Source organism: Triturus cristatus, chromosome 7 (assembly GCF_964204655.1).
Source record: "Triturus cristatus chromosome 7, aTriCri1.1, whole genome shotgun sequence".
Taxonomy (NCBI): Eukaryota; Metazoa; Chordata; class Amphibia; order Caudata; family Salamandridae; genus Triturus; species Triturus cristatus.
In genome coordinates, this window is record NC_140590.1 from 1,683,104,449 (window position 1) to 1,683,129,913 (window position 25,465).

Genomic DNA, 25,465 nt, shown 5'->3' on the forward strand with positions numbered 1-25,465 from the left:
CACCGAAAATACCTTTCTCCACATTGACATTCTGTTACCTTTAAAATCCAAATATAATAATACTTTTCTCAACTTACCTAGGCATTCCCTGTGGCTGCATGCATAATCTAAACACACACACTGCAACCTCCCCACTCCCTACCACGTCTTAGAAGGATACCAAACCAGGTTTATACACAATGAAGAGGAACCAGGCACAAAATCATTAAACAGCGTTCCTTTTTATTTCATTTTTTGGCATTTTGTTTTTAATAACCATGTTTATTGAAATATCTGACCCTTTAAACACAAAATTGAACAGATGTCAGGAATGTAACAGAAACCCTGATACACCTTCCTCTCATGGAAGGACTTGGGAACGAGGAAGTAAATGTGCGTACAAGGAAATAACTAATAAACACCAGAGAAACAAAGACTGGCGCCTCTACAAAGGGACCAATAGTACCTCGTGCAAGGATGTGGGCATCTGCACAGCAGCAACCCTCTGTGGAGAAAGCAGGCATGCCCGACGATAAATAGCCCATCTCCAAGGGATAACTGGGGAAGGGAACACAGGACCAGTCTCTTGCAAAAGTCATAATGTCTACAAGGGATTAGACTATCGAAGGGAGGGCATTTTAGTGTTGCAGGAAGCTTAAGGGAGCAGTGGACAAGCTATCTCTTGGAAGAGCAGTAGCACCCAGACAGGCTGTCTCTAACGGAAGCAAAATTGTGTCAAAAAGCAGTGCAAGCTCTTAATGGAAGAGTTAGTCTCCAGGCAGAAGCCCACAGCAGGCAACACTGTCTCAGGATGAGGCACAAATACAAAGCAGCAGCATTTATCTGCAGAGGTGTCTCTTGAAAAGAGGTTAGCAAGCAAACAGAGACCATGTCTTTTTGCGCACTAGGACACACTGCACATTCAACTAGTCTACAAAGGACTGCACACAGTAACAGACCATTCGTGGTGGAAGGTCTTAGTATATTTTAACGAAAACCCCTGTTTACAACATCTACCATAGAAAACTGATTGCTGGGTCCTAATCCTGTCTGAACTCCTGAAGATAATGATTCAGAGCGGGCCAACAATGTCCCATCTTTCCTACTTGACGCATTGTAGATCCCCTGCCTAACTAGGAGCCTCTTCCTGTTGGCCCCTGAGCACCTGGAACCACCCCCCTCGCTGTCTGTATTCCCGATACTAGGTTACTGCAAGATATTCTTTTTAGCAAGAGCACCTCGTCCTTCTTACCCACTGGCATTAAGAGAGATGAACCAGGCACAGCTACCCAGGTTCCTCTGTCCCATCTCATTGTGTGCATTTGCAGCCCATAGGAGAGTTATGGTAGGCTCTCATCACCAGGGTGAAATACTTCCTAGCACCATAGACAAAACAATCACTTTGGCCATACACGCACCTGGAGTCAGTGCGGACACCACATTCTCTGGGCTTTCCTCATTCACTCTTAACACATTCTCTCGCTCACACACGCTATGGGAACCGCAGGGCCGCTCCAGGCAGCCCCATCTACCTCTACCTCACAATTCTCCTCTCCCAACAGCAGCAGATGCTCCCCAAAGAGGATGGGCCTAACAGAGATGGTCACAGGCCAAGGAGAGTAGGGAGGCAGAGGGGACGGTGATAGGTGAGTTTTGTTCAACCGGCAGCAGCTACTTCAAAATGTTTTATTTCTTTTTCCGCTCCTGAGAACACCGAGGACAGAACCTGAAAAAGAAGAATATTTCACCAAAGAGAATCGGAACAACCACTGCGCACAGCTCTGACCGGACATATGACTTTCTACTATTTCAGAAAGAGGTACTACACACACTTAACACCCTATACCAGTGGTTTTTAACCTTTTGACTTCTGTGTACCCGCCACTAAATTACTGGAACCAGGGGACCTCCAATGAATCATTATTGGAATATGGGGACTCCCACTGAGTAATTACTGGAAGCTGAGGACCCCGGCCTAGGCATTCGATAATTTGAACCTCAAAACAATACAGAAACAAGTATTCATCAAAGAAGTATTTTTAAAAATGACAGAATATTTCATTTAATTCCAAAACAAATATCTAAACTTTCATTTTAAAGGAAAGTTTGGAGCTTTTCTAAATTCAATTGAGGCCACTAATCATCCATACTTTGTACTATTTGATGCATTTGCTTTCATAAGCCATTCTGAGGATACTACGTTTTTAATTGTACATTTTGCTTCTTTATTTATATACACTTTATTAATCTGTCAGTTTTATTTAATTTTCTGATCAGTTGCAGACCCCAGACCACAGGTTAAGACCCACTGCCCAATACTATTAAAGAAATAGCACACATACACACAAAGTTGTATGAGTGAGATTTCACTAGATTTTAAAACTTCCCTTCTCAAAGCCTAGAAACTCACCATTTTCCTCTGGGTTTAGTAGTTAGCCCCACACAGGCGAAGTGAAACCACTCAATGGAACACTGGAGGGAAAATAAAATACAAATTATATCCCATTGCGGGAAAACAAACTGAATGAATGAGAACAAGGATGGAGTAAAGTGAGACAGAATATGGGCACCATGGAGGGTGGAAGGATATGGCGGTTAAGGAAGAAGGAAAAAGTGAAGAGTTGCAATATTATGGATGAGGGAAATAGGATAAATGGAAAGATGTTTGCTCGAAAGTGAAGTTCACATAAGGCAGTGAAAAAAAGAAGGCGAAAAAGTGGAAGGGGTGCTACTTACGTCTGGATTGTCACAGCCGATCATTTCTCCATAGGACACCTGGTGGCACAAGCAGTATGTGGGCTCGTTTGGATCCACTGGCATATCCAGAACATCGGAAGGATGTACATTTCCAAAGTTCACAGATGGCGCTGAATACTCAGTCCTAAAAACCAAAGACAAAAGTCACGGGAAAAGTTTGTCAGATTGCTGAGCACAGCCAAGGTCTGCGGCATGTTTCCTGGGGCATACATTACTAATAAATACTACTTAAGACTACTACTATACTGCGCTTGATTCCCTTGTGAAGGACTTTCATTTTATTTTTCCAACCAGGTCCGTCAGGATTTCACCTTAACTCTCTCACCATATGCCTTTTAACCTCTGGCAAACATCTTCCTACACTGCACTCACACACCCAGTTTACTTGCTGGCCTTAAAGGGTGTCTAGTTTCCATATTCAAAGTCCAAGAGGTGCGAAAAAAAAGAAGCCCATCTGCCAAGCAATCAAATCAGAAAGCAAGGAACATCAAATGCTACAGTCTGGGGCCAAGCTTTCAATACAAAAAAAGTCAGAGGCACCTGAATGATGGAAAATTCCTACTGGCCCTCGGTATGAAGCATGAGATTATGATAAGACAACAAACTCAGTCACTTAAGACAATATGTACTTTGTGTAGTAGGACACTAGCCAAAATCATAGACGCTCCTGAAATTGACACCTGAGCAGCATTTCCATCATTGTGTCTTTTAAGTCATCAGGATTCCTATTTTCTGGCACATGTATGGTGTTAGACCTGTCAGCCCTTTGGGTGGTCCCTCCTCATCATTATTTATTTTGTCCCACTTTTGCCTCAAACCCTGTTTGAATTTTTCCTTTTTGGGAACCACCAGACTTTTTAGTGTTGCTGCAGATTCAGGGAGCCATTTTACCTACCCCTGAAACTTCTGTCTGAGGGCCTGAAGCACAAAATGGTGGCCACCTGTGACATCACCAGCATCCACTGGAACCTACTAGCACCTTCCAGAACATTCCAGAACCCTGTGACCGTTGGAGGCGGTTTAGAATGTTGGGAGGTTAAGACAGAGTGTTGGCAGTTGGAGCTGGCAGTTGGCACCTGACTGGTGAAGAGAGAGCAGCACAACAGTGAAGGAGGAAGGAGTGAAGCAGCAGGGGTGGAAACTTGTGCCTGGAGTGGGGTCCATAAACCCACCCTTGATACTAGTCCCTACTGATGGATCCCAGCCTGTAGCCCTGTGTGGGAAGAAGCCAGAAAAACTCATCCTAAGGACCTGGACAGCAGGAACAGGCCTTAGAAGCAGAAAGCAGCAAGATCCTGACCTGGAAACTGGTTTCCCTGGAGTCCGGCGTCGAGTAGCCTAAGACCTGGAGCCCGAGGTGGAGAAGCGGCGCTGACTGAAGAAGCAGACGTCGTACCCGGAGCCGCCTGAGGTCGTGAGAGTGCGCCGACGGAGGTCGTGAGGAATACCAAAGGTCGAGGAGGAAGTTAACCGAGGTCGAGTGAGCGGCGTCATCGGAGGAGTGAAGTCCGCCCTCCGGAGTCGTCGGAGACCGAGGTGAAGTGTACCGGAGGTCGGGAGTGAGGATCGCACTCCGGAGTCGCCCGGAACCTGAGAGGAGGAGCACCGGAGGTCGGGGGTGAGGATCGCACCCCGGAGTCGCCGGAAGTCGACATCGAGGCCAGGCCGGCCGACGTCATCGAAGCCGAGAGCGCCATCGGACCGGAGCCGCCCGAAGTCGACATCGAGTAGAGACTGCCCGACGCCGTCGAATCGGAGGTCGAGATCGAACCGAGGCCGCCGACATCGGACCGGAACCGCCTACCGGCGTCGTCTAGAACTGACATTGTGCCGAGGCCGCCGAGACCGAACCGGAACCGCCTCACGGCATCGACACGACTCCAGCGGCGTCGGAACATCAGAAAAAGGGCAGTAAGTGGAGTAGAGGGCGCCTAAGGCCCTGTGGAGACCTGAAAGACTGCTCTAAGGGGCTAGGGAGGTGCTGGAACCAACCTGACTGTGCCAGGGGTGAATTGGGACTAACCTAGAGAGGTTGTGTGGAGAGAGAAAGCCAGGGCACTGGTATTCCCCCCTTGATCTACCTCAGTTTAGGCCTCAGCCTTGTCCCAGCCAGGGAGTAGAACCCCTCAAGCCTTCCACAACCCTACAAGCTGTGCCTGGGCCAAATCAGCCCTTAGGAATTGAAAAGTGATTTGATTACATGAGTGTTGCTGTATACTCTTAATTATTTATTGGGGGGCCCTGTATTTATTGTGGTTAACCTATTTATTGCTTCACTATATTTATTGGTCCACAGGACTTGTTGGTGTACAATATTTATTGGTGACAGTATTTATTGCCTCAGAATATTTAATTGCCTGTATTACCTGCACTGTTATTTATGTCCTTTATATTTATGATCACCCCTATTTATTGAATCTCCAGACAGTATTTATTTGACCTGCACTATTTAAAATTTGTATATTGTGATTGACTTATTTATTTTCCCAATCAGCAACTAAGAGAAAAAGATAAAGAAAGATATTTTCATAATTTTTACGGTGTAGAGTCGTTTTTGGAACGGATGCACGCATGGTTATTGTATGGGTATATTGTATGCTTAGCACGGGGCCTGTTTCCTGACCACTCGAGCCAAGCTACCACAGTGTGTTCGGGGAGTCCACCACCACCCTGCGGAGTGGGAGTGGGCTGTTTCCAACATATGGTGCTTCAGACAGGTCTCGGTTGGTCTTCATTAATTAACTGCAGGTTTTGCAGCAGCCTGGGGACTGTGCCCCACAAACATTTTTAAATAAGAAATTATTTTTAAAATTCTAAATAGTGCTCTTCTTCACACAGATTCTCTGGAAGGCCATGCCAAAGCCATTATTCAAGAAGTGACTGGCATCATCTGCGTCTATGTTGTTACTGTACAGCAAGACTACAATATGATAGACACTATTAGAAGGAAGCCATCTGATGTGGCTGATCTTAAGACTTCAAGGAGATAAAACTAGCCGTATTGAATCATCCATAGCTCTGCCAGATAGCATACAGATAAGCGTACTGATGGCAATCGAAGGATCTGTTTGCACTAGGACGGTCAAGCTCAGAAGAGCAGATTTTGTTGTGTGGGTTGCTCTGAATCCAGATTGCTTACAGCCTTTTGAGTTGTGATTTTGCCTTTAAAGTGAAAGGTACATTTTGGGGGAGGGTGGGCATGTTAGATCTTTAGAGAAAGGTTTGAGGGACTGAAGGTACATCACCACAAAATAATTGAAGGTTAATCCTCTGTGCAGGACTCAAAGCTGTTTGGGCCAGGGGACAGGGAATTTGTCCCAGTTCTATAAATGGCAGAAATTAATGAAGGGGTAAGAAAGAGGAGTCAAATATTGATATGCTGAACTGATATTGACCTAAGGATTGGAGCATGGTTGTGATTTGTGCCTACCACGCCAGCACTGATATGGATCAGTGATGCCTCAATCACATTCATTAAATTTCATTGTACATTTCACAAAAGGACCGCAGTTTACTAGGATTTGAGAATGAAAAATTGAAGGATAAGGACAAGAACGTGTTCAGAGGTTCCTTTGGGCTACTTCATTCACTCTTCCTGGGTGGACACCATAAACTCTTGACTGAGATAACTGGGACTTTCTAGGTTTTGATCCCCTCACTACTACTAGGTCAACCCAATAGACCCTCTTAAGAGATGTGTTAGGAGTTACTTATTGCCCCTTCACTGCTTCTTGGTGGACCCCCAAAGACCCATGAGCAGTGATGCTAATCTAATCCCTCAGAATCAAACTGCACTGAAAACAATTTTATTAAACTGACATTGCCTCAAATGATACTACTAAACTGGAATAGCAATGTTCCTGAGAGAGATAACAGATCAATGTTCTGCACAGTAAGTGGAAACATCTCACATGAGTAACAAACCAGTGAATAGTCAGTTCTTAGTACGCGGCTGCTACACAAATAATTCCATAGACCCTAATCAAGGTTTCCATAGTCACACTGGATGCAAAGACCATCTGACTCTACACCCACAATATGTTCCCTTCAATCACAAGCCCAGTATCACCTATGCACCTGTTCAGTCCAATGCAGCTTCTCAAAATTCAATTATTTCTCCTCCGGTCGATCTTTATTTGAAAATGCACCATCACAACATAAGTTCAGATTAGCTGGAGTGTCTTTTAGAAAAAAAATACGAATTTCCCACCTCCTGCATCTTGAAGACTCACTATTCCCACTTCAGCCTAAGGTCTACTTAGATTGCTGTCTTCCATGGGGTGTATCATGAACAACTCCTGTATGTTGTGTGAAACTAACAATAATCTAGTAATCTCATTAACGGCCACATTCATAAAACAGACACCCACGTAGGGCACTCCTAAGGGGAATTTTCTCTGGTCCCAAGAAGAGAATATGAGATAATAACGTTCTGTCTCAAAACCAGCATCCTCCTAATCCTGACACTGATGCAGGAGACCATGAGTCGAGACTGAAGTCTTTGGGTCTACCAGTGGAATTGGCTACATAAATTGTGTTTTCCCTACTTCAACCCACTTTGGTCACCTGGGAAACTTAGAGGTTCACTGTAACAGCTTTCATCTGTCTGAACAGATCCTATACCCAAGTAGTTAGCCTCTTGCCCTCCAGCATGGTGGCAAAGTGAGAAATAAAGAGGAAAATGTGTTGCTAAGTCTATTAGAGACTGTTGCAAGTGAAGAAAGAAGCAGGGATCTCCAGTCAATATACACTATCATCAGCCCGAGACATACCACTTGGAAGCAAGTTATATTTCAGAATAGACACCTTATGCATACACTTAACACACGTCACTTGATTAAAACTTACGTGTGTGTGAGCTTCAATTTCTTCTGGCTGCCTTTGACCGTTTCCTCATCAGAGTTCTTCACCTTCGACCTTGCCTTAGCTGCCTTTTTCTCTTTCTGTGCCCGGCCTTCTGAGAGAGGTAAAACAACGAAAAACAATTCAGCAGTGGGGGAGTGAAGGACATGAAGGAGAATCATTACCTCCTTTATGCCACCGTGGTATTACCAAATGTGAACACGAAGGGATATGGCTTCCTAAACGCTTTGCATCATTTGCCAGCAATTCCCATGAGATGGATGATTCACACTGTTTGAGGGGGAGAAAAAACGCACTACAGTCCCGATGACTAAAGCGACACCTGATCATCTCATGCATCCCTAGGAGAAGGCGAATTCAGCCGAGTGGAGGTAATCCCACCGCCAATGGGCTATTTTGTGGTGCAAGGGGCCTGTATCTGATATAGGGGTGAATTTCTGTTGTGTTGAGAAGGGAGCTTTCTTGGAGCAGGTAGTGCACACCTCAAGACTAAGTGTCACAGACATGTAAAAGTCAAAGTATAAGGACCGTGCAGGGTGTATGGGAGGTGCAGGTATCTGCCTGCCTGAAGTCTAACAACTGTATCCCATTGTCGAAACAGTAGTGCAGGCTGCATCAACTTGTGTGACTGCACTGCATAGATTGGAGAGCTTAGAGGCTTTAAGTGCCTTCGTCAGCATTACTCCTTAAGAGTGTACATTCCTTATTGAGGAACACAGAGCAAGTCTTGGTAGAATCAGGAGATCAGGCATGAAAAATGTTAAGCAAAGCAGGTTTCTGCCTTCATTACCCTCTGGCCATAGACCTATCCAAGTGGACCGCAGAGGCATCAAGTGCATGTGCGGTCCTTTTCTCTCCCCCCATCAGGGGGCACAAGGCTAAAGAAACACAATCTAGCTGCGCCTGGACCGCGCCCAGCACACCAGACCATGGTCCTCGGACCTTCCACTGATAAACGCCAGCATCCTCCTTGCTCTCGGACACCACGCCGCCAGCCACCTTGCCTCACTGAAGGACACCCAAGAACCTTTCTCCTGCCGAAACTGCAGCTGCACCCTCACTCACAGCTGCACTCCAGTCCACCTGGGACCTTCTCGACATAGCCTTCCTCACAGAAACCTGGACAAACCCTAGCCCAGGCCCAGACATCGCCACCGCCATCCCCGAAGGCTACAACATCATAAGCAAGGACCGCACCGACCGACCAGGAGGAGGCATCACCATCTTCCACAAAAACACCATATGCCTGACCACCCACTCAGACAACCCAACGACAACCATGGAACACCTCCACTTCTAGATCCAGACCAACCTCGACACCACCCTCTCTGGCACCCTCGTCTACCGACCTCCTTGCCTCCGCTCGCCCTTCCCTGACGCCATCGTCTACTTCATCGCACCCCAGGGTCTCGCATCCACAGATTACATCCTACTTGGCGATCTCAACTTTGACCTGGTCAACCCCAATGACCAGAACACCGCATCCGTTCTGGAGAATCTCGCCAACGTAGGATTCAAACAGTTAATCACCTCTCCAACACACGCAGCAGGACACACACTCGACCCAGTCTTCCCTGCCAGCGAAAACATCACCTACAGCCACACCACCGAACTCCTCTAGATCTACTACCCCCAAACTCCTCTAGACCTGCTCTCACTGAGTGCACTTCGCCTTCACCAAACCCACCATCCTCACCACCCCCCTGCCCCCCCAGAGCTGGAACAAGGTCACCGAAGAACATCTCACTGCCTCCCACACTACCACACCGCCTACTCAACACGCATCCTTCACCGATGGATGTCCAACTGCTCCAACACTCTGGCACCCCACAAGAAGGCACCCGGCAAGCAACACTCCAAGAAAGCCAGCTGGTTCACTCCTGCCCTCCCCCAGTTCAGGCATACCTGTAGACGACTCGAGAAGAGATGAACAAACAACAAAACACCAGAAAACCACACAACCTACAAAGCTGCTGTTACCGTACACCACCTCCTCCTCAAAGCCCCGAATAAAACGGCCTCCAAGACAGAATCAACGCTAACGCACACAACTGCAAGGACCTCTTCGACAGTGTCAAGGAGTATGCCAAGCCCAACAGCAAGAAAACAGACTTCCCACCCTTCCAAGACTTCTGCAACAAATTCGGCACCTTCTTCCACCACAAAATTAAGCAGAGCAATGACAGCTTCGAGACCAAAGACCCTCCCACCACGCTCTACACCACCACACCCAACCATGCCACACCCCAACAGATCCTGCTCAACTGGACACCCCTCATCAAAAGAAGACACACTCAAGACCATTTAGAGCATCCACTCTTGAGCCCCGTCTGATCCATGCCTGCCCTACATATTTCTTAGAACAGCCACCTCCATCGCACCCGAGCTTCGCTGCAACATCAACTGCACCAGTGAACCCGCCACCTTCCCCGACGACTGGAAACACGCGGACCCAGAAGACCTCAAGAACTTCAAACCCATCTCCCTGCTCAGCTTTCCAGCCAAGGTAATCGAGATGGCCATCAATGCCCAACTCTCGGAGTTCATCGAAGCAAACCATGTCCTGGACATCCCCCAATCCGGCTTCCGAAGCAACCACAGCACTCCTTGTCACCACTGATGACATCCGTTCCCTACTTGACTGGGGCGACACCGCAGCACTCATTGTTCTGGACCTCTCTGCCACCTTTGACACCGTCTCCCACTGCACCCTTATCACGAGACTCCACAACGTCAGCATCCGCGACAAGGCCCTGGACTGGATCCACTCCATCACCGGTTGAACATAGCGAGTCAGACTACCTCCGTTCCTCCCAGAACCCACAGAGAATAGTTACAGATTGCCCCAGTGTGAGAAAGTGGCTCTGTATATACTGTTCCTTAATAGGTACAGGGTGTACAGAGTCCACAGTTTAACAGAGGTTAAAGTTAGATATAACCTTACTCTCCAAAGTGGTAGCCTGGTCGAGCAGTAAGGCAGTATCAGAGGACGTGTAAAGCATTTGTTGTACACACTCAGTCAGCAAATAGTTCCACACACTCAATAACTGAACTCTAGGCCAATGGTTTGTATATATAAAAAAAATATATGCTTGTTTTATTTTAGAACCAACACTTGGAATTAAAATATACTTTCTCGACAAGAGAGGTTTCATAAAAATACTTTTGTATATGCAATAGACTTTTTAGTAAACAGTTACAAATAGTTGCAGTAGGCAACTCTATTTCTTCACACAATACATTGAGCTCAATGATAAATTCAAATTATATGCAACAGATTACTTTCAGATTACTTTTGTAATTCCAGGCTTGGATCCTAGATCCAGTCCTGGGTCAGTTCTCAGAATCAGCTGTTGAAAGTCGATTTTGGTACTGTACTGATTTTTAACTAATATTTAGCTATTTCAAAAGTGAGCACTTAGAAAATATTTCAGAGCAATCAATGATTCCCTATGGAAGGAAATATAGGTTACAGGTACAGTAGGTTATCGTTACTTTTGTAACCCAGTACTGGGTGTCTGGGTTCAGTACTGGGACATTTATCCAAAACAGGTAAGTAATTACGTTTTCAGATGTTATACGATTTTTGAGGAATATTTAGAAATTGCAGAAATCAACACTTAGAAGAAATTTCACAGAAAAGCAGTCAATGGTTTCCTATGGGAGAAAATGGGGTTACTGGTAAGTATAGATGCGAGTATTCTTCCTAGCCAGTGCTGGGCACCAAGATCCAGCACTGTGAGCCCACCTGAGAACAGGTGAGTTTTTGCGTTTTTGTCGCTCGGCTGATTTTTAGTGAATATTTGAAGATTTGAAAAGTCCACACTTAGACGAAATTTCAAGAAAAAGTCAGTCAATAATACCCTATGTAGAAAATAGAGTTAGCGGTTTTCAGGTAATTTCGACTGGCAAAGGTGAGGTTCTGGGCATAGACTCAGGGGTCCCCCAAGGTCAGATAGGCACAGTTAGTTCACCCTCAGCGGCTCTAGGGCAGCCGGGTGCAGAGAGAGTTCGGCCCAATGTTAGCCTATGAGGAATAGGGGGGCCTGGTTTGGTGGCTGCTGACTAGGAGGCCACGCGGCTGTGGGAGCTGGGCTCCTGGTCACTCACTCAGGGCAAGTGGGGAAGTAGGCTAGTGTAGAGATTGCACTGCCAGGGCCACTCGGGCGGCTGGGTGCAGGGTGCTTTTGAGCCGTCGGGCGCTCAATGGAAATCAATGGGAATGTTCCGGTTAGGAAAAAAGGGGACGAGGATGCTTCAGGTGCCACCACCACTTCGAGAGGTAAGTTGGGTAGTTGTAGGTTAGGTGGGTACCCCGGGATTGGGCACAGGGGGCCGCAGGGCGCCGCGTGCAGGGGTGCCTTTTGGTGTCGGGAAATCTTACTCTCTGATGATCGCGGTTGGGGGGGCACCTTGTTCCGAGGCTGCAGGCTTCTTCCGGAATGTCGAGGGGGGTCCTTGTGTGCCGGACTCGGGGTCACAGTCGCCGTGGGGTCGTCCTCAGGGTCTTTGTCCACTCCGGCACTGGCCAGGCTTGGCTGGTGCAGAGTGTGCTGGGTTCGCGGTTCCGGGCTGCTGCCAGGGGTTAGAAATAGGTTTTCTGAGTAGAGCCTCTACTCATGGGAGTCCCAGGGGCTTAGAGCCAAAAGGTAGCCAGGTCCTCCGGGGTTGGTGAGGTTGCTGGCCACGAGAGATGCCGCGCTGGTGCAGGTTCGGGAGTCGACAGGCCGGTAGGGCTGGGGCCAAAGCAGTTGGTGTCTTCTTCCCTTTTTAGCAGCTGCAGGGCAGGTCTTTGTTCTTCTTGCTCTTCTTGTAGTCTTTTGAATCTGGAATCTGGGGAAGGAAGGTTCAGGGTGCCCCTAAATACTAGATTTAGTGGCGTTACAGGTAGGTGAAGGCCAGGGACCAATGGGTCCTGGTCCTGGGGTGGGTACACTCCCTATCCTGCATCTCTCCTGTGGGAGGGGGGCAGTAGCCTAATCCTGATAGGGTAGGGCCTCCCATCTTCAAGATGGCGAGAGCCCGGAGATGTGCTTCACCTCGCCTCCCCCACCTGAGGGGTGGGGTGGGCAGGCTGGCACATCCCCTGTCCTTGTATGGGGTTTCCGGCCAAGCTTCCCGCCAGAGTGGGGGGTTGCAGTGGCCTGGGGAAACTCCAAGAGGCGGCATGCCTTTGAAGCTTCCCTTTGCTCATCCTGGGGGAGGAGATTTATCACCTCACCCAGGATGTGCATTGTGCATTGAGCAGGGGCTCTCCCACCCAGGGGTCCAGCAACGTGTCTGCTGTGTGGCAGCCTCAGAGCAGACGTGGATTGTAGGTTAGTTGTAAGGGGGCATCTCTAAGATGCCCTCTGGGGTGCTTGGTACATTAAATCCCACACTGGCATCAGGGTGGGTTTAACGTGCTGAGAAGTTTGATACCAAACTTCCCAGTCTTTAGGGTTGCCATTATGGTGCTGTGGAGCTCGTGTTTGACGAGCTCTCAGCACCATGTACTCTTAAATGGCAGCACTGCACTTACAGTGCCCAGGAATGGACCTGGGTACTGTAGGGGCACAGGGCTCCTGCTCCTGTGCCCACACCATGGGCATAAGGCACCCAGCCAGAGGGGTGGCTGATATATGCCATGGCAGTGTAGGTGATGGGCATGGCACACAGAGATGTGTGTCATGTCGACTCTTCATTTTGTCCTGCACCCAGACACCCAGCCTGCAAAGGCAGTGTGTGTGTGTAAGGGTACAGGGCCTCTAAGGGTGGCACAAATGAGTGCTGCAGCCCTCAGAGGCCTTCCCTGGTCACAAGGCCCTGGGTACCTAGGGTACCATTTACTAGGGGCTGACATGTGGCCAGGGTTTGCCAATTTGGAGTTTGTGTGGTTTAAGGAAGGAACATAGGCCCTGGGCACCTGGTTGGCAGGAGTCCAGGGTACACTCAGTAAAAGTACATTCAGCAATTTAGCAAAACGTGGGGGCACACCATGCAAGAAAGATGGCACTTTCGCACACCCAGGGCTCCTCCCTGAGCCCCACCCTCTATAATGTTTACATGGCCCCACTCGCAGCCATCGTCAGGAACCACAGACTCAACATAGTCTCCTACACCATAAACAACCAGCTGATCCTTTCCCTCACCAACGAACCCACAGCCACCAGGACCAACTTCCACAGCGGGATGAAGGCCAGACAGTTGCCTCAAGCTCAACTCGGACAAGACCAAAGTCCTCATCGTGGGACACAGCCCCTCAGCTTGGGATGACTCCTGGTGGCCCGTCGCATTGCGAACCCATCCACCTCCATAAACCATGCACGAAACCTCGGCATCATACTGCACTCCTCGCTCACAATGAACCGTCAGATCAACAATGTCTCCTCATCATGCTTCCACATGCTACGCCTGCTTCGAAACACATTTGGATGGATCCCCAAGGAATCCAGGAAGACGGTCAGCCACGCACTCATCAGCAGCAGACTCGACTACAGCAACGCACTCTACACTGGTATCACCCAGAAATTCCTCAGGAAACTACAGAACGTTCAAAATGTCGCAGCCAGACTGGTCCTCAACACCCACCACACCGCATCCATGTCACCAAACACCTTTGAGAACTACACTGGCTCCCAGTCAACAAACGAATCACTTTCAAGCTCCTCACACATGCCTACAAAGTCCTCTACGATGCAGGACCAGCATATCTGAACCACTGCCTCTCATTTCACGTACCCACCTGACACCTCCACTCCGCCCAACTGAACCTGGCCACCGTCCAATGGACCCACAAAACAAACCAGAGAAAGATCCTTTTCCTACCTCGCCGCCAAGACCTGGAATACCCTGCATCTCCACCTCAGGCAATCCCTGTCGCTGACCCAATTCAAGAAGGATCTCAAGAACTGGCTCTTCGACTGAACCCCATCACCAAGATGGATCAACAGCCCCCACCTCCCTTCCTCAGTGCCTTGAGACCCTTAAGGGAGGGGAGTACCCGTGCTATACAAACCCCTGATTGATTGAATCTTTGAATCCACACGGACGGGGTAGCATTCATTGCACTGCATGGGCATATTCACAAATCGTGGAGGGTGTGAAATGTACTAACCTCTGCTCTCCTGTAGTCTAAGCGGCCATCCCCTCCTTCTGTGTAAGAACCAAGGTAGTACTCACTTTTCTTTCCTTTGCTGGAGGAACTGTCGTAGTCGCTAGAGTCGATTTGCTTCTCTTTCAGGTCTGCCTCAAAGCGCGCTAGATCTGTGTCCAAGCGTCTGATGTGTTTATCCACCTGCAGAAAAGCAAAAAAGGATGAGCTGATGCGGTCAGCTGAAGGAAATGCTCAGCCCAAAGAATAAGGGTAAGAGAATGAAAGCTGTGAATGCCCAAAAATCCAGTTCTGGCGTTCTGCAAACACTCACCATCTCGTATGTTTGCATTGCCAGCTGCACCTTGTCATCTCCAAACTCCTTGCATTTGCCATAGGACTCCTGAATCTGTTTCAATAGGCCCATCTTCTCTTCTGAACTTAAAGTCCGGGCATTGGCGATGTATCCCGTGGCGAGCTTGTCGATCTCAGCCTTGAGGTCTGTTTGATACAAAGATGGGCATGCCTTAGCATCCAATTGCTCAAAGGGTTTACTCATGCAGATCAGGTCTATCACAAATCTCAAGGGCAGTAGAAGGAACGCCCCCCCATGCTGTGTGATATTATATATATATATATTGGGGCTATATAAACAGACTCACTCAGGAACTGCTAGCACCAGAGGCACTTTTAAAACAAAAGGCATTTGAGAAAGGTTTAATACCGAAACGCGTCATGCCTGTTTAAATAAATGGTCTTCACAAGCCCCGCTGTGTCTCCTCATCTACTTCGACGGAAGGAGGTGGTTTTTGTATAATATATATATATATATATATATATATATATATATATACATACATATGTTTGGAGTAGACACCACACTTACCTTCTGTTCGTTGGTCTAAATCTCTCATAAGCTGGAAATTCCGCTGCAGTTCAAAGGGAAGATTCTCAATACCTTTGGATGTGGAAGAGAGAAGAGAAATTGCTTATACAAAGCAGGAAGAGATGTCCTCTCTATTTAACTCACTAACCAAACCCCTATATTATCTCCGTGACCTCACCTAATGGGAGAACAAACCCCTCTACCAGTGTAAGGTAAAAGTATCAACTCCAATGTTACCACTCCTGTACCTCTCTCACCATTCGAGTAATAAAGCAATGCCAGAGCCCAGGACACCCTCACCCAGGCCGATATATATTCAACCCCTCCATTGCTGCTTGTAAATGCAGATAAGAACTATTTATCTGTCCTCCAGATAACAATTTCAGCTGATACTCTGGCATTTGTGACCTTTTCATGGAACAGTATCATGAAGAAAATTATTTTTTCATTTATTCAACTTCAATTTACCAAAGATGCAGTTTGTGAACTGGCGGAACAGTTGGCGCCTTCTACAGTAATCCTGCATTCTTGGTCTCTTTGTGGCACTACCTAGATCTGCACTGTATTCGCCTTAAGGTTGCCGTTGTCACTAACACCCCTGTGAGTGTAGCCTTTTGGCTAGTTCCAACTGTCGGGGGACAATATATAGCCATAGGACAGATGTGTATTCTGCTTTTTCTAAGCTCCATTCCCAACAGAGTGAAAACATCTACCCACCCTATGATTCGAAAGAGATACACACTATTTCCAAAGCAGTGTCATTTATGTCTTTGGTGGCAGTCAGTCAATCAACAGATAGCTAAATTTCTATAAAACTTAATGCATGGGCCTGCAAGTGACTATATTTTAGATCATTAAAAGCACTGAGCATTTCTGAGAAATGCATATGTGCTCCAGAAACCACGTGTCTTTTCCTTCCATCCACTCTTTCATGTCCTGTTCTTCACTGTGATGACCATGTTCACTCTTTTCCTCCCCATCTGCGACACAAACAACCAATATAACAAAAGATGTTCATTCTTCCCTCTTTTTTGCTTCCAAATCCCACTGCCCTTCAAACTCAGTGAGTTTCTGCAGTTTAAAAAGTGGTTAAGTTCTAAACAGTAAACATAACATTACCTCTCTCAACTTCATTTCTTTTATCTTACTCGAAAGCCCAGGAAAGCTTTAACAGCACAGCACACTCTAATGTTAACAATGAGGACAACCCAAGTAACCATGATCACCCTCCTCTTTGAGTGGCTTGATGATGGATGTGCTACAGGTATTATTTTTAGGTCCCACGGAAGCTACTAATGCCCAGCACAAGCTGTTAGGCACGAGGCCTACCCAGCTAACCCTGCTACCACTCCTCGTTGAGTGGTCTGGCGATCAATGTGTTGTAGATAAGAGTTTAATTTGTAGAAGAATAATTGCCAGGGCCTACTCCTTCCTGCTGGCCCCACCAATGAATGCTGTGCTTGTAAACTACCAAGGTTGTATATTCTTGATTCCACCAACACCCTCTTGCTGTTTATGACATTCCTGCAGGTTCGTTTTCATCCTGAGTCTTTGTCACTGTCTTACTATCTCTCTGTACCTCCTCCTTTTCCCTTTTGCTTCATTTCTCTGTTGTTCTGGGTCAATGCCTGATGATTAAAAATAAATCCTGGTCCCTGAAGAAGAGAGCCGATGGGCCCCACCTACAACCACTGGCTCAAATTAAGCACTGGCTACAGCCATTATTTTTAGGTCCTACTGAAAAACAGCTTTTGCTGACTGTTGTTGAAAGTACTATTATGGATAATACCAATACACACAGTGGGATCAGAGTGACCCACTGCTCATCATTGGATGGTGTTCTTGTCAATTTAATTTGCTTTCTTATTATCTTATTCAATTGCTTGTCTTTCTTTACTTGTGGTTGCCCGACCCTGAAGCATACATTCTTTTACCATTTTTTTGAACAGGTGACTTGTAATTTTCCTCTTCTTAAACTGAGGGAATTACTATTTCTTTTGCCTTTTAGCAATCAATGGGAGTGCATTTTTTTTTGCTCTCTCCTGTGTGTCCTGCATCCTCCTTCACATCCTAATCCCCACTCTCGCCATGTTGTTTCCCACACCCGTTTATCCTGCTTGTTTTTTTCATAACCTCACCACCTCTATCCTCCCTGCTGGAACTACAAAACCTGCTTCTTTCCTTGACCCTTGTTCTCCCTGCCTCCTGTTTTTTTTTTTGTTTTAACTTTTTAGCATGGCCACCAGGCAGCTGCAATTTGCTACCAGACACTCCTTTTGGAAATGTGCTCTTCCATACAATTTTGTTTTTAATTTACCGCTTCCAATAATTGACGTACATGTCATGATGAATAAGCATGTGTATGTCATCACGCTGGGGTCATATTAGTGTGATGTTGCATGCATGCATATACATCAACTTTTTTTTAGTGCCCAGGATTAGCATTGGGAAAGCCATTAAGTCTGCATTAGCACAGCCTAAAGGGGAGACCTATTAGCCTTGTCAATGCTTATTGTTCTTGCACAAATGTCAAAATGGGTCGTCAGATGTTGGCTTTCCCCCCCCCCCCTGTATCGCTGTACCTCTAAAGAACTCGTTTCTGCCCATTCTTGAATAGGAGGCTGCAGGTTATACTACTTCTGTGCCCAACCACTCTTCATATGTTACACGCGACCGCTGCTGCGACTACATAGGCTGCCTCTGCCTAATCCTGCACACCACAGGTACCTTCTTAAGGCAGCAGTAGGGTTTTTATTCTCTTTAAATTCCATATGTCTCTTATCTGTCTTTCCCTTGACATGCCTCATCACTTGCTTAGATTTTGCCTGCTCCTTACTAACCACCATGTTTGTGGTAGCCACGGCTTGTTTCCTATGCTTCCACAACCTGCCCCTCCTTGTTTGCTTCCTACCACCTTGCATCCTATGCCTACACTGCTCTTTGCTGCAAACCATTCTCTGTCGACTGTCGAGAGGTCACGTAGGGATTTACTGTCATCATTCTGCCATGTTGTAACCTCTCTATTATTATTAAGAGTTTGTACAGCACAATGCTACTCAGATGAGTGTCCTGGCACTAAAGTTCGTTAACCACTAGTCAGAAGAAATTATTTGGAAAGCCATATTCAACAGCCAGGTTTTAAGGCTCCATTTGAAGGAACCTTCATCTTTAGTGGCCCTCAGATCAAGGAGAAGAGCATTCCAGCTAGAAGCAGCCAGAGCAGAGAAAGAGGAGCCGCCTTATTTTTTCCTTTTGGTGTTTGGCATAACTGTCAACTGAGCATCAGAGGAATGTAGAGATCTCACCGGAAGGTAGTGGGTGAGTCTGATAGCCAGGTAGCAGAGACCTGACTTATACATGGCTTTATGGGCCATCACAAGCACCCTGAAATTAACTCTCTCATTGACAACCAGTGCAATTCCTTGAGGGGCACTCGAATGTGATTGTTCTTCCAGAGCCCTAAAAGAAGTCAGGCTGCAGTGTTCTGCACCAACTGGAGTTTCTTAAGTTGGAACGCTGGGAGACCACAATACAGAGCATTGGTGTAGTCCAGCTGTGAAGTTATGAGAGTATGAATTACCATCTTCTGGAAATGTGAAGGGAGCAGAAATAGACACTTTTTAAGGATCTAAGAAGGCCAAAGCACACTCCTACCAAACTATCCATCTGGGAGCTGAAGGGCAACGTATTGCTGAACTTTACCCCAAGGTTGCGTATGACTGTGGCAGGGGTAGGAGGAGAGGGAGAAGAACTGTACCAGAAGTCACATCCCAGAAAAGGAGGAGTGGTCCAAAAAACACAATGTTTCGGTTTTGCTGGTGTTGAATTGAAGATTGCTCCAGCACATCCACTGGAATACCGCTGACAAACATGCTAAGAATCTGTTCTGGGCATTGGGAATATTACTGTCCGATGTAAGCAGAAACTGTGTGTCGTCCGCATAAGAACACCACCTGCATGCCAAAAGATTCCACCAGGACTGCCAGGAGTCATGTAGACATTAAATAGCATTGGACTCAGGGTAGAGCCCCGAGAAACGCCGAATCTTAAAAGTTTGGGGTTCGACGTTAAAGGTGGCATCCATACTGACTGACTTCTGCGAGATAGAAAAGACCCAAACCAGGACAAGGCTGTCCCACCTATCCCAATATTACTCAGTCATTGATGGAGGATAGGGTGGAAAACTATATTGAATGCCGCTGATTGATCTAAAAGCAGGACGGCCACTTGCTTCCCTTTGTCCACCACAAGCTTGGTGTCGGAAACATCTACCAGCGTAGATTCTGTCCTGCGTCCCAGGCGAATACCCGATTGAGATGGGACAGCAATTGATTAGAGTTAAACTACTTGGAAAATTGGGGATTAATCAGTTTCTCCAGAATTTCAGAGAAAGACAGCAATAATGAAATAGGCCTGTAATTGGCCAAGATAGACTTGTTGACAGAATGTTTTTTCAGCAGTGGACTAAGCTTAACTTTTTTCCAACAGCTGGGAACCATGGATCGGCCTAGGTCGTCATTTAAGAAGGAGTTAAGAGTAGGATTAAAAGCCACATGATAAACTGTCATGATATGAGGGGGGCAAGCATCATTGAGAGAACCAGATTTACAGGATTTAAGAGCTTTCTCAGAGTCCTCCAAGGAGATGCTGGCGTATTCAGTAAAGGAGCAGAGTTGAGTGATTGAGGCTATCAAATGCTGATTCCCCAGCCAATTGATATCGGAGGTATGGCCAAATCCTGAGGTATTTAAGGCATCCACAATGCCCTTAATTTTGTTAACCAGAAAAATCTGAAAGTTGCATACATAATTTAGGAGAGGCCTCAAGGGGTGTGCTAAGGCGCTAGTGTTTGAGAATTTCTTAGCTATCTTAAAGACCTCTCTGGGATTTTTCCTATATATAGCAATTTCACTGACAAAGAAATGAGCTTGGGCCCTCCTCATTTCTTGATGATAGATGTTTAGCTACTGTTATAGAATTAGTTTTCGGACGGTAGACAGAACTTTCTACAAGACCTTTCAAGTATTTTACATTGTTGCCACCTTTTCTTAAGCTCCTCATTAAGCCAAGGAGAAGTGGGGCGTTTTAAAAGGCCAAACACTGTCTTAAAACATTGTTAAGAATGAAAGTAATGTCCTCAGTAGTGTTATTGGCAAACTATGATGAGGTAAGGATGGGGTGGGTCTTCTACCTTTAGGACCCTGCTCAAGTATTCAGCAGAAATGTACCATTGCGTGGTCCGTCCAAGTATTACACTTGACATCTGATACTTTGACATGACAATTAGACAAGATCAGGTCCAGAAATTAACCAGCTAGATAAGTGAGTTGACTGACAAACTGCTTCAAATTTAAAGAAGACATGTTGGGGCGAAGACGCACATGTTGATCATCGATTGATCCAAATGAAGATTCAGATCACCCACAATAGAGAAAATAGAGTATTTTAAGAGATATTTGGATAAACAATTGTCTAGGGAGGACAAGAATTCCCCAGCATAGCCGGGAGGTCAATAAATGTAAACTCCCCCCAAGGTTTTGCTTGCCGGAGGCGAGAGGCAGAGGCCCTAGCATTCTGCCCACCGGAGTTCAGTTTAGGCGCAATCTAAAAATATAGGAGGAGACAGAAAGAGTGAGCAAGACAGAGAAATGTAATAAACTTAAGGAAGGGAAAAAACATGGGTAATGTGGGGAAAAGAAAGGCGAGTAAATTAAGGACACAATGAGCGAAATGTGAAAGGAAGTAAGGTGGAGCATGGGAGGAAGAGCGTTCAAATACTGCTGGGTTGAAGGGTAAAAGGAAGGACCCATAGAAGAATGAAAAGGTAAATGTGAGAGTGAAAGGGTTATAAAGTGATGAATGATCAAGATGATCAACTGTTGGATAGATGGGTGACAAGGTGGCTGTTGGTGGTTGTGAGAAAGTGCCATCTTTTTTGCATGGCATGCCCCCACTTTTTGCTGAATTGCTGAACGTACTTTGACTGAGTGTGCCCTGGACTCCTGCCAATCAGGTGCCCAGGGCCTATGTTCCTTCCCTAAAACCTAAAACCCAAATTGGCAAACCCTGGCCACATGTCAGCCCCTAGTAAATAGTACCCTAGGTACCCAGGGCATTGTGACCATGGAAGGCCTCTAAGGGCTGCAGCACTCCTTGTGCCACCCTTAGAGGCCCTGTACCCTAACACAAACACACTGCCCCTGCAGGCTGAGTGTCTGGGTACAAGACAAAACAAAGAGTCGACATGGCACACATCCTGTCACAACACTGAAGACTGAGAGGTTTGGTATCAAACTTCTCAGCACATTAAACCCGCACTGATGCCAGTGTGGGATTTAATGTACAATGCACGACAGAGGGCATCTTAGAGATGCCCCCTGAACCTAACCTACAATCCACGTCTTGTCTGAGGGGCTGCCTAGGCTGCCACCCAGCAGACATGTTGCTGGACCCCTGGGCAGAGAGCCATCCGCTCTCCTGGGCCTGCATCAATGCACATCCTGGGCGAGGTGCTAGGTCTCCTCCCCCAGGATGGGCAGGGGAAGCTTCAAAGGCATGCCGCCTTTGTGAGCTTCTCCAGGCCACTTGCTGTACTCAGCAACTGGCCCCTACCGGTACTAAACCCCCACTCTGGCGGGAAGACTGGCCGGAAACTCCAAGTAAGGACAGGGGATGTGCCAGCCCTGCCAACCCCACCCCTCAGGTGGGGGAGGCGAGGTGAAGCACATCTCCGGGCCGTCGCCATCTTGAAGATGGGGAGCCCTACCCAATCAGGACTAGGCCACTGCCCCCCTCCCACAGGAGAGTGGCAGGATATGGGATGTACCCACCCCAGGACAGGGACCCAGTGGTCCCTGCCCATTACCTACCTGTAATGCCCCTAAATTTAGTATTTAGGGGTACTCTGAACCTTCCTTTCTTAGATTCCAGATTCTAAAACAGCAAAGAAGATCAATAAGAAAGGAGACCTGCCGGGCAGCTGCTAAGAAGAGGAAGACACTAACTGCTTTGGCCCCAGCCCTACCGGCCTGTCGACCCTCAAACCTGCTCCTGCTAAATCCCGGCACCTCCTGTGGCCAGCAACCTCACAAACCCCGGAGGACCTGGCTACCTTGTGACTGAGCACCTGGGACTCCCATGAGCAGTGGCTCTGCTCAAAGCAAGTATCCGACCCCTGGCACCAGCCAGGAACCGCGAACCCTGCACACTCTGCACCCACCAAGCCTGGGCTGTGCTGGAGTGGACAAAGACCCCGAGGACGTCCCCCCGGCGACTGTGACCCCGAATCCGGCACCCAAGGACCCACCTCAACGCTCCTGACGACGCTTGCAGCCTCAGAACCAGGGACCCCCCCTACCGCGATCAACAGAGGGTAAGATTTCCCAACACCAAAAGGCACCCCGGCACCCTGCAGCCCCCTGTGCCCGACTCCTGGGTACCTACCTATCCTTCAACTACCCAACTTACCTCTCGAAGTGGTGGGCACACCTGAAGAATCTTCATACCAGAGCTTGCAGCCTTTGTTCGTCCTTGAGCTTTTCCATTGCAATCCATTAAGCACCCGAAGGCTCAAAGGCACCCTGCACCCAGCTGCCCGAGTGGCCCTGGCAGTGCAACTTCTACTCCTACCTACTTCCCCATTTGCCCTGAGCAAGTGACCAGGAGCCCAGCTCCCACAGCCGCGTGGCCAGCTAGTCAGCAGCCACCAACCAAGGGCCCCCTGCCTCTCATAGGATAACATTGGGCCTAACTCACTCTGCACCCGGCTGCCCCTGTGCAGCTGAGGGTGCAACAACTGTACCTACCTGACCCTGGGAGTCTATGCCCAGAACCTTAACTCTGCCAGTCGAGTACTCACCCAAAGGCCGATAACTCACTTTTCTTCCATAGGGTAACATCGACTGGTTCCTCATGAAATTTCTTCTAAGTGTGGAGTTTCTAAACTTTAAAATATTCACCTAAAATCAACCGAGTAACGAAAACGGAAATACTCACCTGCTATTAGGAGAGATCCCAGTGCTGGATCTTGGTGCCCAGCACTGACCCTGAAAAGTACTTACGACCGTACTTACCACTAACTCAATTTTCTCCCATAGGAAACCATTGACTGTTTTTCTGTGAAATTTCTTCTAAGTGTCGATTTTTGCTAACTACAAACCAACTGTGAAAACGTAATTACTTACCTGTTTTAGATAGATGTCCTAGTACTGAGCCTAGGAGCCCAGCACTGGATTACAAAAGTAACGAGAACATACTTTATCCGTAACTCCAATTTTCTTCCATAGGAAACCATTGACTGTTTTTTTGTGAAATTTCTTCTAAGTGTCGATTTTGCAATCTTATAAATATTCCTTAAAAATCGCCTGTATAACTTGAGCGCAGTTTCTCAACTGCTTACAGGGGGTACACTAGTGCTGGATCCAGGATCCAACACTGACCTAGAAAAAGTAACCATAACCCCACTTACCTGCTAAGTGAATTTCCTTCCATAGGATAACATTGGCAATTTGATCAGAAAAAGTTTCTGTGTCAACTTTTAAAATAGCAAAATATTGCTTAAAAATCACAACAGTAACTAAAACGTATTTACTCACTTGTTTCCAAGAACTGTCCCAGGACTGAATCTAGGATCCAATCCTGGATTTAGAAAAGTAATCCTGAAAGTAATCAGTTGCATATAAATTAAAATTCCCATTGAGCTCAATGTATTATTGTGTTTGAAATTGTGTTGCCTATTGCAACAAACTGTAACTATTGCATTTCAAGTCAATTGCCTCTTGCAAAGTATTTAACTAAAGCATCTCATTCTGGGAAAGTATATTTTGATACCTATTGTTGGTTCAAAAATAAAACAAACATATTTTTATATACAAACCATTGGCCTAGAGTTCAGTTCTTGAGTGTGTGAGACCATTTGCTGACTGAGTGTGCGCAACAAATGCTTCACACTGTCCTCTGATACTGTCTTACTGCTCGACCAAGATACCACTTTAGAAAGTAAGGTTATGTCTAACTTTAACCTCTGCCAAACCTCTGTGGACTCTGTACACACTGTACCTATTTAGGAACAGTATATACAGAGCCACTTTCCTACAGTGGTTGTAGGATGGATGAGCGAGGGAACTCTTAACTTCCCTCAATGCCATTAGAGTATGCTTCCAAATTGAGGGTACTTTCATCATCTGGCTAATCTCTTGCATCACACTAAACTACTGTCAATCATAGTTATATTCTACCATAATTAACAATGTGTCCAAAAACTTCGACATGGCATTGTGCCCTACTCACACCCATCTCCATACTCAGTTGTAGCACGAGCCTTAATGTCAATGACTCCATGCTGACACAAGGTGACTGCGGGATGGTAGAAAAAGGAGGTGGGAGAGCTCTGGTGTGGATAAAACGTATGTTTGTATATGTGTGGTTATGTCTGTACATTAGGTTTATAAATAAGGCTCAAATAGATACAATATAGAAAATATGTTTTTTGGTTACTTCTCAAATCTGTTAATCAGGACTACTAGGCTAGTAGATCAGATTAACAGGTTGAGGAGTTTAAAAAATAGAAAGTTTTCTAATGAAGGTTAAACAGCTACATAAGTGCACATGTGGATGTACTACAACACCAATGTTTTCATTTGAATGTTCTGATATATGTGTACCTAAAGCATTAAAACCTATGAGACATGCATTCACAGCAGAGAATAATTCCTTCTCAATGATCTGGAGGTCTCTTATTTTGTTTGTGTTACCCTGTTTAGGTCAGGAACACTCAAAACGCCCTGCTGTCTCTGAAGATCGCACTTTCATGTCTTAAGGCTGCATGAATCACTGCCTCTCGCCGTTGCAGAATACCCAATGATAGTTCCTGCTCCAAGCAAGTTATTTTCTCGGTCTCACGTCTGCAG

At 46.6% G+C, this 25,465-nt stretch overlaps 1 protein-coding gene across 2 annotated transcripts in view; it reads right to left on the reverse strand.

Moving 5' to 3' along the window:
* Positions 1 to 201: 201 nt before the first annotated feature.
* ING4 (inhibitor of growth family member 4) overlaps positions 202 to 25,465 on the reverse strand; it is a 30,597-nt gene continuing 5,333 nt past the window's right edge. For both annotated transcript variants that reach the window (XM_085619825.1, XM_085619826.1), the window contains 7 exons: positions 15,558 to 15,629; positions 15,006 to 15,172; positions 14,761 to 14,875; positions 7,585 to 7,693; positions 2,716 to 2,860; positions 2,390 to 2,451; positions 202 to 1,705 (listed from right to left, as the gene is read on the reverse strand). In XM_085619825.1, coding sequence (XP_085475951.1) covers positions 1,666 to 1,705; positions 2,390 to 2,451; positions 2,716 to 2,860; positions 7,585 to 7,693; positions 14,761 to 14,875; positions 15,006 to 15,172; positions 15,558 to 15,629 — 710 coding nt within the window. In that variant the 3' untranslated portion in view covers positions 202 to 1,665. The remainder of the gene's footprint in view (positions 1,706 to 2,389; positions 2,452 to 2,715; positions 2,861 to 7,584; positions 7,694 to 14,760; positions 14,876 to 15,005; positions 15,173 to 15,557; positions 15,630 to 25,465) is intronic.